The sequence below is a fragment of the Diplotaxodon limnothrissa genome, linkage group LG3 (assembly GCF_057381915.1).
Source record: "Diplotaxodon limnothrissa isolate DT_005_m linkage group LG3, D_limnothrissa_male_GT1.1, whole genome shotgun sequence".
In the NCBI taxonomy this organism is placed as follows: domain Eukaryota; kingdom Metazoa; phylum Chordata; class Actinopteri; order Cichliformes; family Cichlidae; genus Diplotaxodon; species Diplotaxodon limnothrissa.
Window position 1 is genome coordinate 27,131,425 of NC_140598.1, and position 19,062 is coordinate 27,150,486.

A 19,062-nucleotide genomic window follows, 5' to 3' on the forward strand; every position below is an offset into this window, starting at 1 on the left:
GGCACACACAACAGCCATGGTTTGTATTTGCTGTGTGGGCAAGAGAATAATCTTGAAAATTGTTTATCTTTTCATTCTTTCCCAACCTGGAAGCAACATGAGGCAGCTCGTGTATCGATGTTACCAAACGAAGGCGTCTAGCCTGGAGAGCAGCTGTGAGACGAGCTGACGTGCAGTTCTCTTCCATCTCCAAATATCTGTTGGTGCTCCAGACATTTTCATTCCGGTAAGTTCTAAATATGTTCATATCACTCTTTATAGCCTATTAGTTTTATTTTCGATGCGCTCTGAGCTCATAGCAAATTAGAACAAACATCCTACTGAGTGATTTTGCAGAACTACCTTCTATTTATAGAGTTGCTAATTATTTGGCATTATTGCAGCAAACCAGCCGATGAAATGGATGAAACATCATGACTGGGTTCCAGCGCTACACAAGGGACCTGCTTCAAACATACCACCATGTCAATCAGATTACTTCTTCCATGTGAGGGTGAAGAGGTGACCCTCCTGGATAAGATGGTAAAGGTTTGCTGCATTTTGGTGAACAGTGTGATAATAAAACCAGGGAAGAATGAAACCTGCTCCTGTTAAATATTCTAAAGTCTTGTGCTGTTAAAATTGCTGTATTTTTTCAAAAGATACAGTAAATAAAGTAATGTTAGTAGTGGGTGATATCATGTAAACACTCATGATTTTGTGTAAACATTTTGTCATTTGTAAACTATAAATGACATGGATTCTACACTGTAACTGATGTGATGTTCTATAAAATGGTTTTAAGTTTTAAAAAAAAGAGGCAAAAATTAGTTTGTTTGTTTATTCAACTTTTGAACAGTGGGACTCAGTCAGTACATATTCAGTAAATGCAAATTATTTACACGCCAGTGCACTACAGGCATAAATCTAGACCCCTAGATAAAACATTATGGCATTATAGCAGTGACAACTCCTTTCATTCCCACGACCCACAGCTTTACTGTGTTCCAGCAAAGTATCCAATAGCAGTGACAACTCCTCCAAAGTAGTGGGATTTTTCTGTTTTGAGGACGGCTCCTTTTACCTGTCGGATGGTCTGACAGGTGGTCCCATATATCCCACAATTCATAGCGCGGTGGTGGGTGTGGATAATTTTGCCGCAAAATACAGCAGAAAGGAGCGGCCAAAGAGGTTATTTATATATATATATATATATATATATATATATATATATATATATACACACCTCAGGCAGCAGAAACCCAAGAAAGAGGAGGGAGACGAGGAACCAGCATGGAAGGACAGGCCCCTGCACGGTATGTACCACCGGCAGATAGAGGAGGTGGCTGATATCCAGAAATCCTACCAGTGGCTGGACAAAGCTGGACTGAAAGACAGCACAGAGGCACTAATCATGGCAGCACAAGAACAAGCTCTGAGCACAAGATCCATAGAGGCTGGGGTCTATCACACCAGGCAAGACCCCAGGTGCAGGCTGTGTAAAGATGCCCCAGAGACAATCCAGCACATAACAGCAGGGTGCAAGATGCTAGCAGGCAAGGCATACATGGAACGCCATAACCAAGTGGCCGGCATAGTGTACAGGAACATCTGTGCCGAGTATAACCTGGAAGTCCCGAGGTCAAAATGGGAGATGCCCCCAAGGGTGGTGGAGAATGACCGAGCTAAGATCCTGTGGGACTTCCAGATACAGACGGACAAAATGGTGGTGGCTAACCAACCGGACATAGTGGTGGTAGACAAACAGAAGAAGACGGCCGTAGTGATCGATGTAGCGGTTCCGAATGACAGCAATATCAGGAAGAAGGAACACGAGAAGCTGGAGAAATACCAAGGGCTCAGAGAAGAGCTCGAGAGGATGTGGAGGGTGAAGGTAACGGTGGTCCCCGTGGTAATCGGAGCACTAGGTGCGGTGACTCCCAAGATAGGCGAGTGGCTCCAGCAGATCCCGGGAACAACATCGGAGATCTCTGTCCAGAAGAGCGCAGTCCTGGGAACAGCTAAGATACTGCGCAGGACCCTCAAGCGCCCAGGCCTCTGGTAGAGGACCCGAGCTTGAAGGATAAACCGCCCGCAGGGGCGTGCTGGGTGTTTTTTATATATATATATATATATATATATATATATATATATATATTTATTTATTTTAGGGGTGCAACGATATTCGTATCGATATTGAACCGTTCGATACAGTGCTTTCGGTTCGGTACGCATATGTATCGAACAATACAAAATTTGTAATTTATTTTATCAACTTTCCTTCTGACGATGCTCTCTGTGTTGAGCGCTCAGTGAATCTGCGTTCGACTACTCCGCCTAGGCTGCACTGTCGAGCGCAGATCCACTGAGCGCTCAACACAGACAGCATCGTCAGAAGGAAGAGCGCAGGGCAAGCTAGCGAGACAGAAGTTAAGCTCTCCTTGCAACATGGACCTCCCCCCCACCCTCATTCAGATCTGGTGTTTGGAATTATTTTGGTTTTCATGTGACATATTGCAAGAAACTCCGTCCCGGGTCTGGTCCGTGGATCGGGTTTCCCCGAGGCGTGGGCGTCTATAAGCAGAGTTTCGTCTTTACCCTATAAGATTCAAAATTATTCTTAAGTAACACTCAGCAATATATTCTCAAGTAACACTCAGATATGCCGTCAGCGGGTTAGTTACGACGTCGGGAGCAGTTAGGAGAACAAAATGATACAGAGACTGTTCAGGTTGCTTTTCCAAAATCAACTCAAAGTTTTATTCTTCTGTGCAGCGGTATTTATAGGCAGAAAGTTCGTGTGTCAACAAGTTTCAAGTTAGAACCATATAAGGAAGGTCCCCCCCGCTCTGAAAGAGGCCTTCTACAATCGTATCTCAACACACCTTTGCCAGGTCCGTTAAACACTAGACAGTTAGAATCCTTTGTTCTACAATTGCAGTAAGATGCACTCTCAAGGCCTATAAATCTTATACAGAGGTCTCCTACATCCGTGAGTTCTGACACAACCCAGATGGTCTTCACATAAACATCTTCTGCAAGGGCGTGATAAGTAAAAGAGTGATTTGTTGGTGTTTTCCCTCCAACCTTAGTATCTACTTTCACACCATAAAATCTTGAGTTGACAAAGCAAGAGAAAATGACGGTTAACATAAAGAGCCTTGTTGAGTCACAGAATCTTCTTGTCTAATATCATAAAAACAAGTACCCAGTACATGCTCCCATAATACTAAAATATCTAACAGTTATGACCCTGAAGGTAAGCGAGTCATGGACTAAAGTAAAACAGTATGTTGGATGTGCCATGCAATGCTCAATTACATGGGTGGGAACTAGTGTGTTAGCGCAGTTAGCTCGTTAACGTGTTGGCCATCTAGCCCCATGCACGGGGCGATCGACGGTAGCTCGTTAACGGAGATTTGCCGTGTTGTGGCGTTAAGGTCATTTCAACGAGATTAACCTGAAAGCACTAGTGGGAACACAACGAATATGACTGCACATTTACGCCGACATCATCCTAGTGCAAAGACAAGTGGAAGCAGACAAAAACAAGCAAGCATGCTACTAACTTTAGCCGAGTCATTTAGACAGCTGTTAGCACATATTTCTCCTTATGGGGACCTGATATGTTTAATATGCTGCTGAGAATATAGCCCAGAAGAAGCGGATAGTATAGCTTTTATTTTGGAAAGAGCCATTTCTCTGTAATGAACTCTCTTTTCCAAAGATGAGTGATTCCTCAATCAGATACAGGGCTCGCAATATTTTTTCAGTCGGGCTACCAAAATCTATCTCTGCCCTGCCCATCGGGCTATTGTAGGAAGGAAAAATATATGTCAATGCTTTTGCATTCTTTCAGAAATGTAGCTGGGTAATTATGTCATTGGCATCGGTGAGCCACTGTCAATATGTGACATATTGAAATCGCGTTTGAATTTGCGCTTGTTTTTTTGCTTTCACTTTGCAATCGTGCGAACTGTGTATAAAGAGCGACAGCACTGATCTGTGAGTGATGATCATTTGTGCACCAATTCCTCTGACATAGTCTTATTAATTGTTAGCTTACTATGCAAAAATGACAAGTGAAATCTCCCGCAGCAAGCTTAAACATGTGAGAGGTTGATCGCGCAGAGAATCGCTGAGCTTATGTGAGTGCGTGTGTAAAAGCAGCAGGATTTATATTTCTGTTCTGCTGAGCCAAATAAGACAGGCCAGGGTGAAGAAGTGACAGCCAAAGAAAAGCTTACCACAAAACGGAGAAGTTATGACAAATCAGACTATAAGGCAAAAAGAAAGTGCAGCTTTATGGTTTCATGGACAAAAGAATTTCTGTGGCTGCAATATGACGAGCTAAATAACCAGGGCTGCACATAAGTGGCCCGCAGGTGCACATTCGCTGTCAAAATAAAAAACACGCACAAGGGTTAGGGTTAAATTTAAAAACTGTACTTTTGAGTTAAAATATATATTTATAATTTTAATAAATGACAAATTAAAAAGGCATGAACATTTTTTTGTATCGAAAAAATATCGAACCGTGAATTTTGTGTTGTTGCACCCCTAATATATATATATATATATATAAATAAATAAAACACCCAGCACGCCCCTGCGAGCGGTTTATCCTTCAAGCTCGGGTCCTCTACCAGAGGCCTGGGAGCTTGAGGGTCCTGCGCAGTATCTTAGCTGTTCCCAGGACTGCACTCTTCTGGACAGAGATCTCCGATGTTATTCCTGGGATCTGCTGGAGCCACTCGCCTAGCTTGGGAGTCACCGCACCTAGTGCTCCGATTACCACGGGGACCACCATTACCTTCACCCTCCACATCCTCTCGAGCTCTTCTCTGAGCCCTTGGTATTTCTCCAGCTTCTCGTGTTCCTTCTTGCTGATATTGCTGTCATTCGGAACCGCTACATCGATCACTACGGCCGTCTTCTTCTGTTTGTCTACCACCACTATGTCCGGTTGGTTAGCCACCACCATTTTGTCCGTCTGTATCTGGAAGTCCCACAGGATCTTAGCTCGGTCATTCTCCACCACCCTTGGGGGCATCTCCCATTTTGACCTCGGGACTTCCAGGTTATACTCGGCACAGATGTTCCTGTACACTATGCCGGCCACTTGGTTATGGCGTTCCATGTATGCCTTGCCTGCTAGCATCTTGCACCCTGCTGTTATGTGCTGGATTGTCTCTGGGGCATCTTTACACAGCCTGCACCTGGGGTTTTGCCTGGTGTGATAGACCCCAGCCTCTATGGATCTTGTACTCAGAGCTTGTTCTTGTGCTGCCATGATTAGTGCCTCTGTGCTGTCTTTCAGTCCAGCTTTGTCCAGCCACTGGTAGGATTTCTGGATATCAGCAACCTCCTCTATCTGCCGGTGGTTCATACCGTGCAGGGGCCTGTCCTTCCATGATGGTTCCTCGTCTCCCTCCTCTTTCTTGGGTTTCTGCTGCCTGAGGTATTCACTGAGCACTCGGTCAGTTGGGGCCATCTTCCCAATGTATTCTTGGTGTTCGTTGTCTCATCCTGGACTGTGGTGCTGACACTCACCAGTCCCCGGCCCCCTTCCTTCCGCTTAGCGTACAGCCTCAGGGTGCTGGACTTGGGGTGAAACCCTCCATGCATGGTAAGGAGCTTTCTTGTCTTTATGTCAGTGGCTTCTATCTCCTCCTTTGGCCAGCCTATTACCCCAGCAGGGTACCTGATCACGGGCAGGGCGTACGTGTTGATGGCCCGGATCTTGTTCTTACCATTCAGCTGACTCCTCAGGACTTGCCTGACCCTCTGCAGGTACTTGGTGGTTGCAGCCTTTCTAGCGGCCTCTTCATGGTTCCCATTTGCCTGCGGGATCCCCAGGTACTTGTAACTGTCCTCTATGTCTGCAATGTTGCCTTCTGGTAGTTCAATCCCCTCAGTTCTGACTACCTTCCCTCTCTTTGTTACCATCCGACTACACTTCTCCAGTCCGAACGACATTCCAATGTCATTGCTGTATAGCCTGGTAGTGTGGATCAGTGAATCGATGTCTCGTTCACTCTTGGCATACAGCTTGATGTCATCCATGTACAGGAGGTGGCTGACAACTGCTCCGTTCCGTAGTCGGTATCCGTAGCCAGTCTTGTTAATGATCTCACTGAGGGGGTTCAGGCCTATGCAGAACAGCAGTGGGGACAGAGCATCTCCTTGGTAGATCCCGCACTTGATGGTGACTTGTGCTATGGGCTTGGAGTTGGCCTCTAGTGTTGTACGCCACATCCCCATTGAGTTCCTGATGAAAGCTCTTAGGGTCCCATTGATCTTGTACAATTCTAGGCATTCCAGTATCCAGCTGTGTGTGTGTGTGTGTGTGTGTGTGTGTGTGTGTGTGTGTGTGTGTGTGTGTGTATATATATATATATATATATATCATAATAATCTGACAATACTATAATATTGTCCATATTATATTTACATTATCACAGTGAGATGACTTTAGTCTCATGAACAACATTAACTGATTGTTATTTACTAACTAATCTTAAACGACTGTTCAGCACAGAAATGAAGCCCAACAATCATGTTTTACAGTCCCGTGGTCTCAGCCTCAGATACTCAACTAATCAAAGTGATGTCATGACAAAAATAAATGACCAACAAAACATTTTTCTCCTTTCTCGCGGTTAGTATCATGGTTGCTAGGCTACCTGAACAGTGCGACGAAGCATCCCATTTCACAAGCCTCTCACTTCCGCACTTCTCATATGACCCTGCCATAAAATTCTAAATATGAATGGAAAACTGATTTTGATAATATCAGTGTGTGAATGTGTGTGTGAATGGGTGGATGACTGGATATGTAAAGCGCTTTGGGGTCCTTAGGGACTAGTAAAGCGCTATATAAATACAGGCCATTTACCATAATATAATTAGTATGATACAAATGTATAATCTATTTTCCAAGCTGTTGGTTACGTATTTTAATGAAAATAAAAAATAAAAACAGGAAACAGGAACAATTATTCTCTTCACAGTTTTTACCACTTTTTAACACCTGCTGAGAAACAACAACAGACTACAACAAACTGGGGGTGTTTGTGTGAGTAAAACTGCGCGACCACAAAGCTGCCATCTTTTGTTAATGCAAACTGGCACCCCTCCCCACAGAGGCCAAAGCAAGTGTGTTCTCACAACACTATTTTTAGCCAAGCAGCAACACAGTATGAAAGTGTTTTCAGCCTATGGTTCACTAGAATCAACAGCAGGAAGCTGCTGCTGTGGTTTTACATGCAGAAGTCAAAATAATTCATTGTATTAAAGGGACAGTTTTTCACCCTGAACACACAGTTAAAGACTTTTAGTCTGTTCATATGTCTCATTATACGCCTCACATTCACAACAAATTCATCCTGGTTACATCCTGCTGCCAAAAGTAGATTTAGAAGATACACCTGACCTGCTTTCAGACTAACTGCTTAGTTACAGCACTTCTAAAAGTCATACCACACCTGACATCTGGGCCATACAAGGTCAGCCTATACCATGGTCTAGATTATTAGTCAAAATTGACCAAAGTAAACTGCACATTTGGACCAACCAATGCTATATTGATATTCTTCAATATAAATATATTTTCATATATGTTTATCATGTAACAGTTGAACCTGATCTTGAATACATGCTGTACAAAAAAAAAGAAATAACAAGAAAAATGATTCAATAAATAAAAATAATGGCTGAAAGGTTTAGGAGTTTCAGCTCCTTAACATGTGACAACCTCTTTTCAAACAGACCAAACAAAATGGGACAATTGACTCAAAGTGTCAAACAAACAAAGTGTTTGTTACTGATGATGTGACACAGGACAGATGCAGCTGAATGAGGTGTTCAGAGACCTACTGTCTGCTTAAGTCCAGCTAAATGTAGTCAAACTGATTGGATAGAGATGACTTATCAGCAGAGTTGTGTAGTCCATTATTGTCCAATTTTTAAGCTATGAAGACCAAAAAGGGGTTTCATGAAATCAGCAACAGTCAGCACAAGATCTAGAGTGTGATTAGGACTTGGGCTCATTTACATTTCGATAGAAGCCAACTGAGTCGATCAATAAATAAAAAGTTGAAAATATTAAAGCTGTTACACATATATGTTGGTTGGTTGGTTGATCAGTAAAGTAGAGTGGAAGATTTCTGACTCTTTCTCAGCCTGTGTTTTTTTGATAGAACTGCTAAATGACCAGCTCACATGGGGAAAACAACTATTCCTGGAAATGAAGTTTAGCTGCCTTAATTATCTGTGGAATTCTTTATCTGTCAGGCATTGGGAAGGTTCCTTGTGATTATCTGGAATAAATAGATTGCCTGACAATTTGTCAAAAAAGAATAATTTAGCGTTGTTCTTGTGTCTAATGTTTTTTGAGAGATAATGACTTGGAGCTCTGGATTTTTGTCTCCTCCCAGAATCAAACTGAGACTTAATACGTGTTAGATAAATGTGGAAATCATTACAGTGTAAGGCCACTCTGTCGACATGAACAATGATGAAAACAATCACTAGCAGACTTACCTTTATTTTGGCTTCCTTTCACCATGATTTCTTCATAAGTGCTGTCACCAGTTTGAGTAAACAGCAGCTGGATCACTCCCTGCACAATAAAGGACACACAGAAGACATCAGTGCAGGCAGAACAACTCATAGCAGAGGTTATATATTAATGCTACTGCAGAAATACTTAGACAAGAAACAATTTGGATACAAAAAGTAATTGAAAACACTGGAAACATGACTGTTCATCATCAGGATTAGTGTATTGACTCAGCATGTCAGGATACTAAAAGAATAGAAATGTTTCAAACATTTCAGAATTTTGAAAATATACACAGACATAAGCTGAATTCAAAATATTGGTGTCACATTAATATGAAGGAACAAGGGCACCCAAAGGTTAACTGTGAATAATACCAGAGTAAATGAATTAATGAGCGTATTCATTAGAGTCATTATTAACTTGTCTGTCTTGTTTACCCCCTTGTGTTGAAACACCTGCAGCTGACGTGTTTTCTTTCTATCAGAAACAGGATGCTGGACGACTGCAGAGCTGTTAGCTTCAGTTAACCACAGACCACAAACACACAGTCCAGTACAGAAATAGTAACGGATAATACGCGACAGCAAACTTTAAAGACAAACTCATATCATATCTGATTAAAATGATCAAGGTGTTCCATTTTGGACAAGGAAGCAAATAAAAAAAAGTATGCATCAATGGAAGTGAAAGGATAAATGTAAACTGAAACAATTCTTGTTACATCACACATTTTCTTCACTCGCATACTCCATAATGTCCTCATCCATTATATATATATATATATATATATATATATATATCAACCGTAATCACAATCAGCATCAAACTTAAACCAAGTCAGAAAGACTTTTGCCAAAGGAAGCAATTCTAACAACTCAGCAGTTATACATTTTATGTCTTTAGGTTTTTGTTTTTTGTTTTTTCAGTGTTTAGTAGTAAAATTTATACAAACTTTTCAAAATCTTAAAGTTTGCATTAACTGGGCGGTGGCCTCTTTGACAGACAGGTTGCTGATGACACAGGCAGTAGGCTGTAGCTGTGAGCTGTCTGCTACCTAATCGGAATCCCCCGTAGTGGACCACTGGACTACTGTACCGTCTGAGCTTTTTTAATGCAATTTCTATTCTGGCCAATAATATGGCTGGTGTGTAGTTAACTGTACTACCAGACTATTCACAAAGTCTGAGCTCCAGTTTTGGTGGTTAGTTAGCAGTAATTAGCAGCCATCTGTGTCTGACCACATAATATCAATGTATTTAGCTTAAAACAAAGCTTTTCTAAATACAAAATAGTCACTTTTGGTTGCAAAAACCACCCCTTTCCAACAGTGTTCCAATTTTCTAAAATAACTCTTCTCTTCTGACAGATCTGATCTCAAAAAACAAGAACTAGACCATGAAAAAAGAAAAGAAAAACCCAAAAAGAATGAACATTACCTCTGCATTGCTTGATTGGATGTTTTCGACAGTGTGATGTTTTGATGTTGCAGTATGTCATGTTTTCTTCTGCTGAAATGAACCAAATTTAAGATCAATTACTGTAAAAATTGTCACTGGAAAGTTACTCAAGAAAAAAAAAACATTTTGTCAACATTCCTACATTTTAATGTATTGTAATAATTGTTGTTATTCGTGTGATTCAAAATGGCACCTGTGGTTGGCACGCCATCTACCGCTCTCTCTTATTTGTCTCATTTTATTGTTTTTAGCCAACGTTGTACAGCATCTCAGTTCCACACTGTCTTGTGATTGCCAGACACTGAAAATAGGTTCATGGCCCAAAGTTTTAGCTCTGCTTGGTAAATGTAGCCAAGATTCTCTGCATCCTCATCTGGAAGCAATACCATTGTGCTGGATTCCCATACCACCGCCACCATCTATGCGCAAGCGACATAGGAAACGGGGTACCTGTGGAGGTCACCTCGCTAAGCTGAGACTGGATTTCTTACCTTCCCAACAATCTTCACTTCATTCATCAATCTTTTCCATGAATCCTGGTGCCATGATGTGGACCCTGCGGACTCCTGGTTGGTTCCCTTTGTTGGCTCGATCAAGAGGAGCCCTCTTCAATCCCTGCCTCTTCGCCATTTGCGTTGGTAGGGAGCGACTTTATCCAACATTCGACCTGTGGCTCAGGTTGTTGCTGCAGGGGAAGTCTCCGACCCAGCTCCCCTCAGGTTGGGTTTAATAAATGTCAGATCAGTGGCAAATGAAAATGTCTTTTCTTCCCATGCATTGGATTTCCTCTGTCTGACAGAAACTTGGACTTCACCTGGTGACTTAAGCACCTTTTCTTAACTACTGCCAGCTGGCTTTGCTTATTTTAGTGCTCCAAGATCTTCTGTTTGTGGTTAGCTGTTGTTTTTAAAGCACACTTCGCCTTTAAGCAGCTATCCTCAAGAAGATGCTACACCACCTTTGAACTTTGTTTGTGTGAACTGGGCCACTCGCTGCTGTGTGCAGTGGTTTAACTGCCTCCTAAATATAATAATGATTTATTTTTTTTTATCTCAGTTCTCTGACATTCTCGCTGACAGTGCATCACAATATGACCAGATCCTGCTACTCTGTGATTTTAATATTCACATCTGTTGCCCAGGGAAGCCCCCTGGCTAAGGACTTCATGGACTTCATAAACTCTTTTCTGTCATGAACCGGCTGTGTGGAGGCAGATGAGGACCCAAACGCAAAACTCACGGAGGCAGGAACTGAACTCAAAATCACTGCTTTATTGCAGGTTTCACAAAGGAACAGAACTAAACTGGGAATACTAACAGAAGACCGTGGGAACACAGAAAGACACAGGTTCGGGGAGAAGACATTGACGACGCGACACTGACCTGAGGGAGACATGCACATAAATACTCAGAGGGTCAACGAGGGAAGTGGGAGCACACGGGGAACACAGCTGACACAGATAATCATAACGAGACAGGGCAGGAGTGAACACAACATGACCCATACTGACGAGAGACTGTCAAAGTAAAACAGGGAGTACAGAGGTTCAGACAGGAGGAGAGAGAGCACGGGGAGAACACAGACATAACAGGCTGGGGAAAACATGGAATAAAACACAAGGAGAGACGAAGGCTCACAAATACACAGAGGGGCACACAGGGGGTAAGAGTCATAAGGGGAAAACACATAAGGAACAACGTAACAGGGCAACCCAGGAAGCATGGCCTAAATAAGGAACAAAATACAAAAATACATGAAAACTAAGAATACTGGGCCAACATGGCCGAGGATCATGACACTTTTCATTTTATTTAATCTGTTAAGGGTGGCACTCAAGAATGGGTTATCTGTCTGTAACTTACATGTCGAGGATGCTACATTCTCTGACCATGTGCCCATTTTATTTATCCCTTTCACTATATTTCTAAAGCCCTTCAAAAACAACATTATAGCTTACCAAAGTGCTGTACAAAATATAATATATAAAGGGTAAAATGTTTAACACAGATCACGACCCAACTTAGGTTAAAACCCAAGGAGAAGAGATGTTTTTAAACGAGTTTTGAAAACAGCAAGGGATGGAGCCTGCCTGACCTCCAGACACTCGCTGCTCTGGATTTATAAAATGTCTTTGGGACATTGAAAAGCACCTGGTTTGCTCCTTGTTGCTCTTGGTGCTGCTCTTAAACAGGTTGCACCTGTCCAACGCTGTTGAGGCTTCGGCTCAAATACAGCAGAGCATTTTTCTACACTGTTCGATCAACTTGTATCCAGTCATTCTAAGTTGTCCAGCTCAGATGGATTACTCTTTCATCTGGACTGTCATGGTCTGGGTGAGTCCTTGGGTTTTTCCACTCAGTCACAGTTCCACCGCTGGGCAGAGTCGCTGCTTTCCTGCATGTCTCCACACCTGCTGGCAATTGAGCTGCCAGTACTTAAGACCAGCGCTCACCAGTCTTCTTCCTCTTCGCCAAGTCTTCAGCTAACCACACTATCCTGTTGTCTGCTACCTCCATCTCCTGGCAATACACGCTTTCATCCTGAAGCTGGTTTGTGCTTGGCAGCTCTTTGTGTCACAGCACCTCTCGGATTCACTCACCTGCTTGCCCTCCTGTCACAGTACTCAATCGGGCCAAAACTGCTCACTCTGACCACTCACTCCTTCTTTGCCATTCCTCCACCTGCCAAAAGTTCAGAGCCTCCAGGTCATGTTTCCTGCCCCGTGCCCCTGTACATATCCCCTCGTCACAATCCTCTGGTGCTTTTGTAAATCAACTATTTCTCATAGTTTAGCATCACTCCTGTTTACCACCATAATTGAAGTCCCATGTTATTTCTCATAGCTCACAGTATTTGTCAGGCCCTAGAAAATAAAGTTCTGTTAATTACACTCATCCTTGCCTCTGAGTATGATCTGCATTTGAGTCTGGCTGTCGGGTTCGGCCTCGGCCGTGACATGGACTATGTAAATCTGTTCTTGATGTTGTTGCTTCTCTAAGCTTTAGAATGATCTCCCTTTTCACATCTGTTTCAGTGGTGGTCTTTAAATCCAGGATAAAAACCATTTAAAAACTATGCATCTATATACACATATAAAATCAGGAAGTCTCACCTTCAGGTTTCCTGTGAACACATCGTCTCACCACCAGAACCAGTAACACCAGTAGAACCACAACACACACTGATCCAACACATGACAACACATAGAGAACAGGAGGAGAGAGTGATGGAGGAAGAGTGATGGAGGTGGAACCAGGAGGAGAGGTGGAGGTAGGTGGAGGTGTGGTGGTGTGTTTGTCTAAAATAAAGCAAACACAGTCATTAAGTTGTCGTCACATTGTGAATGTTGAAAGCTGCAGAAATACAGACAGGTGAGTGTGTCACCTGTGACAGTGATCCAGCTGGATGGAGACTCTCCATGACCGCTGATGTCACACTTGTAGAGGCCTTCATCAGACCTGGAAACATGCTGGATGGTCATGTGACCTGTAGGCTGCTTCCTGATGAGGGAGCCATCTTTATAGAAAGCAGCTGGGAGGTTGGAGGGAGTGGTCTTTGTTTTACAGAGCAGAGTGACGTCATCTCCCTCCATCACAGGGAGGACAGGACTCTGCAGGATCACTGATCCACCTCAACACAGAGACAAACTACAGCATTTCATCCATTTACACACAGCTTCATCAACACTAACTCCACACACTCAGCTTACCAGTGACTGTCAGGTTAACCATGTTACTGATGGGACCCTCTCTGGACCCACACCAGTAAACTCCACTGTCATGAGGCACCATCAAAGTGATGTTGCAGGAAGAATCAGCTGGTTTTCCCCACCCATCTCCTCCACACTGAGTCCTCTGTCCTTTGCTTGTGTTTCTCCTCAGAGTCCATCCAGCAGAGCTGTCGTCCTCTTCACAGCTCAGAGACACAAAGTCTCCTTCAAAGAACTGAGAGCTGCTGGGACTCACAGTCAGACGAGCTGTCAGGGTTACAATGAAAAACCGACAATGTGATACAATAATATAAAAGGTGTTTTCTGAATTACTTATTTCATTCAGTTTTATATTTGAGCTCCATTGTGAAGCATGAACCCAATCAGGTCATATCAGTGAGCATTTCTCAGGTTTAAACTGTGACAGAAGAAGGTTACTGACCTTGGTTTGTTGTGCAGCTCAGCAGTGAGATCAGAACTAAAGAGAAATGATGCTCAGGTTGATTTGAGGCGAACATAAAGAACAACTCCACACAAACAGCTGACAAACACACAAACTTGTCTCTCTGATATATCTGCTCATTTTCCATTTGATGCCAAGTTTGAAGAAAAAAAAATGATAAAAAGTGTTTAAATGGTGGAAGGTCCATCCACATCCATCATCTTAAAGACTTAACCATGAGGGAGAATAAAAGTATTTGAGTGGCCAGTAGAAAACATTTATCACCAGCTGATGTTTGGAATGACTACCACTACACCTCTGTGACACTTGTACCGTTAAATATAATTTATGGATCACTTAGCTTCATTAACATTTCTCAACAAATCCAATCCTTTCTGGAAAACCTGTATGGATATTAAAGTATTTGCATAGGTTGGAGTCTTCACTGCTTTCTAAACAAGTTTGATCTAAAATATAGTTCTTACAGTGATCATAATGATTACAATCATGTGAACTGAATACACAGATTTTATAGAAAATATCCACTACTTATAACAACCCAGTAAAGTCATGTGTTCACTGTCTAGTTGTGTTGATATAATGAGTGAATGATTTGAGCTTTTCACTGCCTGCTGTGTTTCCTCGACTCCTGAGCAAAGATAAAGAGTCAGTTCAGACCTGCAGTTGGTCCTCGTGGTGTTTTGAACTTGAATTCAGCCTGATTTGTTTTTCATGTCTTCTCCTCCATCATCAGTTATCAGGAGAGCAGACAGTCAAAGTACAAGAATTCAAACAAACACAGAGATTCTACTTACAGAGCAGACACAGCACAGATGTTTCCTTCATCGTCCTTCTCACTCATTTGAGCTTTTTTTCATTTCTGTCACTGACACCAAGTAAAGCCCGCCCTCTTCCTCTGAGCAGGAGGAAGAGGGCAGGCTTTACTCGCCTCTGAACATAAATCACTGAGACCTCAACAATCAAATGATTTCCTTTGAGTGAGCACTTGGCGATAGTGGTAAGGAAAAACTCATTTAACAGGAAGAACCCTCCAACAGAACCAGGGTCAGGGAGGGGTAGACAGCTGCCTTGATTGGTTGGGGGTGAGGCATAGAAGACGGGGCAAAAAGAATTGCTGTGGAAGGATGCCAGAGATTGATAACGACTAAATCGATATTAGATATTAATGTGCTGAATTGGAACCACAAACTAATGTGAATCAAGTTTATCTGTTTTGACACATCTAAAAGTGCTGCAGCATCAAGATAGCCCCAAATAAGCTGATGCTTTCTTGTAAGAGTGCCTGTAGCTCAGGAGGAAGAACAGGTTATCTACTAATTTGAAGGTTGTTAGTTTATTGGTGTTGGGTGGATAAAACCATCCGCGATGCTCTGAGATCCCGCACCGCTGCCTACAACACGGGACTCGCGGCGGGGGACATGTGTAACATAGTTAATTAGAGTTGAAGTTAAATCCCACTAAATGGGACATTGGCGCCACCTACTGTTGAAAAAGTCACCCTGCAACATTCACAAAGGGCAAGGGATTCTGGGTAATTCTCAGAATAATGGAGGATTCCTGCGAGGTAAGGAATGCGCAAATGTCGTGGGGAGGACCCGATTATTTTTGTTGTTTATACATCATTTGTTGCGGGTCATTTCTCCAGTGTTTATGTTGAACTGAGAGCACCTTTATGTGAGATTTATTTATTGGGAGGAGAGGAAACAAAATGGGAGCATAGTTAGCTAACTCTGTTGTTGCTTTCCCGTTTAGATTTTGTGCTGATTGCCCATGACATTAAAAAGAGAGCATTCTAACCATTGCCTTTTTGTTGTGAATGCAGGTATGTGACTGTGCCACACTGTTTAGAGAATTTACATTGTTTCATGTACAGCTTTAAAATATATTTCTATATTCCTTTCATTTGGGAAATTTAACATGCAATGTTAATGGTGTTGAAGTTTTTCTATTTTGGTTGTATAAATTTACCACTATACGATCACACTGCAAGTGGAAATGTAATACTCAGAATAATGGAGGATTCCTGCGAGATTTTGTGCTGATTGCCCACGACATTAAAAAGAGAGCATTCTAACCATTGCCTTTGTGTTGTGAATGCAGACCAGAGAAGACACTACATAGAGGTCACATTGGTGCTGTGACTTGTTCGTGACGCTGCTGAATCAGGCTAGTGTCTTCTCGTTGCAGCATCATCGTGGAGCATCAACTTCCTTATTCTTTAGCCTGTTGGGTAACAGAATCAAACTTTGGGGACTGTTGGACATACTTTTATATTGGCTTTGTATATTGCCATATTGTATTAAGTCCACCTTAGCTCTATTAATATCCTGCTAGATATGGATCTAAGTGACTCTGATGACACCCCAAATGTGACTCCCCTTGTTGTGGGTAGGGGTAGAGGGTTCACAACTGTTCCTTTTTCACTGGGTGACTGTCGGGTGGGGCAGGGTGGGGCAGAGCAGCAGATAGTTCTTGTGAGCTTGTGGCTAAGTCGCAGTCAGTACAGTGCACTAAGTCATCTACCTCAGACCCCCCAATAACTGATGTGAGTTTAGTCGACCAAATGAGTGACATTGTGCAGCAAATTGGGCAACGCCTGGCTGATAGCATTCTGTCACACCTGACTACGCCACACACTTCGAGCCCTGCATCTGCTACATATACATGTCCTGAGGTGGCGCATGAAACAACAGATCTCCCCTCCAGCCGCTCACTAGATCTCTCTCAAGTCCAGCTGGTGGCTCCACGACAGGTTAAAGACCCACCTGTGTTTCGGGGGGAGAGTTCGGACTCATTGTCTGTTGATGAGTGGCAGGAAGCCATGCAGAGTTACATAAAGAAGAGTGGCATTCTTCGAGAAAACCAAGCTGAGGAGATTTTGATGCATCTGAGAGGCAGGGCAAAAGAGGTTGTGAAATTTGGTGTGAGGAATGGTGGAATTGATGTCCAGCATAATCCACAAGCTATCTACAGACTTCTGAACAAACATTTTAGTTCCACCCAGTGCTCGTCTGTGCCCCTGGCTGACTTTTATTCCACCCTGCCGAAGGACCGAGAGGATCCATATGAGTATTGGCTGAGGCTGAACAAAGCTGCTGATGTTGTTGGCAACTGTCTTAAGGAGCAGGGGAAATCTTTTGAGAACTCTGGTGTGGAGGTTGCACGCATGTTCATCAGACACTGCCCCTGCAGAGACTTGGCTCTTATTTTTAGAACCAAAACATGTGATAAATGGTCAGCTCGTGAAGTTCAGGAGGTACTGGATGAGTATCACTTGGGTAAGGGGTTCCAGTCTCCTCCACAGAAGGGTAACTGTGTCTTTGTGAATAAGGCAGAGGTTAGCACAAATGCTACTCCTTGCTTGGCTGACCATGAGCAGAGGCCAGCTGTGAGTCAGGATGGCTCTGCTATTGAGAGGTTGATCAGCATGCTAGAGAAGGTGCTGCTTCAAGGCCCAGGCTATGCTCGAGTTAATGCCAGGTGACAGAGTGCCCGACTGCTGAGAATACCGGGCTTAGATGACACACCATGTTCCATCTGCAGAGATAGCTCCCACTCCACACTCACGCACTGTCGGGAAAACAGATTGTGCTTCCTGTGTCACCTACCTGGTCATTCGAGACGTAACTGTCCAGAGGGCAAGTGTACTCCTTCCAGTGGTCATCAGGGAAACTGAACAATCTGCGTGGAGGGGAGGACAGCGCAGATCCAGCAAGTAAGCCTCCCATCTTGGACATGACTGATAATAATGATTATGACACTTTGTATTCCACTTACAGTGGCATTGTCCCGTCAAATAAAACACGGATTGCACAGGGCTTGCATAGGCTCTCAAACACTGATAGCTTATTCTACTCTGCAGTGACTACTAGTAGTGGACAAGTTCTTAAAGCATTAGTGGACAGTGGATCTATGGCGTGCACCATAAGTGAGACAGTTGATGAGAAACTTTCACAATCGATACCTGATATTGAGAGACGTTCAGCTGAAGACGTTGTCATTGTTGGTTGTGGGGGTCACCTCGTTACGCCTTCTGCTATGTATGATCTTACAGTGTCAATACTTGGCTTTAAGGTGGTGATTCCTGTTCTGGTGGTTCCGGGCCAGGCTGATGACATGATTCTGGGCAGCAATGCGATAAAGTGGCTTATTTCACAGTTAAAAATGACTGTTGGTACCCAGGATGATGCTTTTCCTCATTTGGCAACTTTGCTGTCCTATTCTGATGACTGTGATGGCAGAGCAATGCCTCCAAGTTTTGGCACTGCAAAGTAGTGATGGGACGTTCTGTATCGAGGCTTCGGAGCGCGTGTCGAGTAATGGAGGGGGCGTTTCCGCGAAGCGCGTATCGAGGCTTGCTTCATTTATGGGAGGAGCTGAAAATGATGACGTCCGAAGCCTCGCTGCCCGGCTGTACCACGTGACTGGTTCATGAAGTGGTTCGAACTTTGCCGCGAGATATGACAGCGATATAAACCCCTCAGACTTCATTCAAAAATGTGGGTGTTTGATGGAGAGTTGCGGTTAGTGAGAGTTTGGAGACCGTATGGAGGTTTATGAGAGTGAGGAAAGTCAGGAGAGAATGGAGCCAGCTAAGAAGAGGAGGATGTCCTCCCCTGTGTGGGAACATTTTGATCTTATTCCTCCCAACAAGGTATTTCTACAGAAGATGTATTTTCATGATACTGATGGTGCAATACAATTTATGTTGAGCTGTCTTGACTTTTGTACAAGGTGAAGTGTTTGCTATGTGCCAGGGAGCTGGGATATAACAGCAACACCTCATCCATGCTTAGGCACTACAGAGCTTTGCATGAGAATAAGGGGGACACCGATCGTGGAGCAAGACCAGGTGAGCCATCAAATGCAATGATAATATAGGATGCAG

The 19,062-nt window shown here is 43.2% G+C and overlaps 1 protein-coding gene across 1 annotated transcript in view; it reads right to left on the reverse strand.

Annotated features, from left to right (window-relative positions):
• Nucleotides 1-14,999, reverse strand: part of LOC146635152 (uncharacterized) — a 33,802-nt gene extending 18,803 nt beyond the window's left edge. Inside the window, exons 1-7 of the mRNA XM_085350040.1 lie at nt 14,969-14,999; nt 14,154-14,189; nt 13,712-13,978; nt 13,387-13,632; nt 13,115-13,300; nt 11,320-11,384; nt 8,524-8,602 (exon numbers count right to left, since the gene is read on the reverse strand). Coding sequence (XP_085206166.1) covers nt 8,524-8,602; nt 11,320-11,384; nt 13,115-13,300; nt 13,387-13,632; nt 13,712-13,978; nt 14,154-14,189; nt 14,969-14,999 — 910 coding nt within the window. The remainder of the gene's footprint in view (nt 1-8,523; nt 8,603-11,319; nt 11,385-13,114; nt 13,301-13,386; nt 13,633-13,711; nt 13,979-14,153; nt 14,190-14,968) is intronic.
• Nucleotides 15,000-19,062: the final 4,063 nt, after the last annotated feature.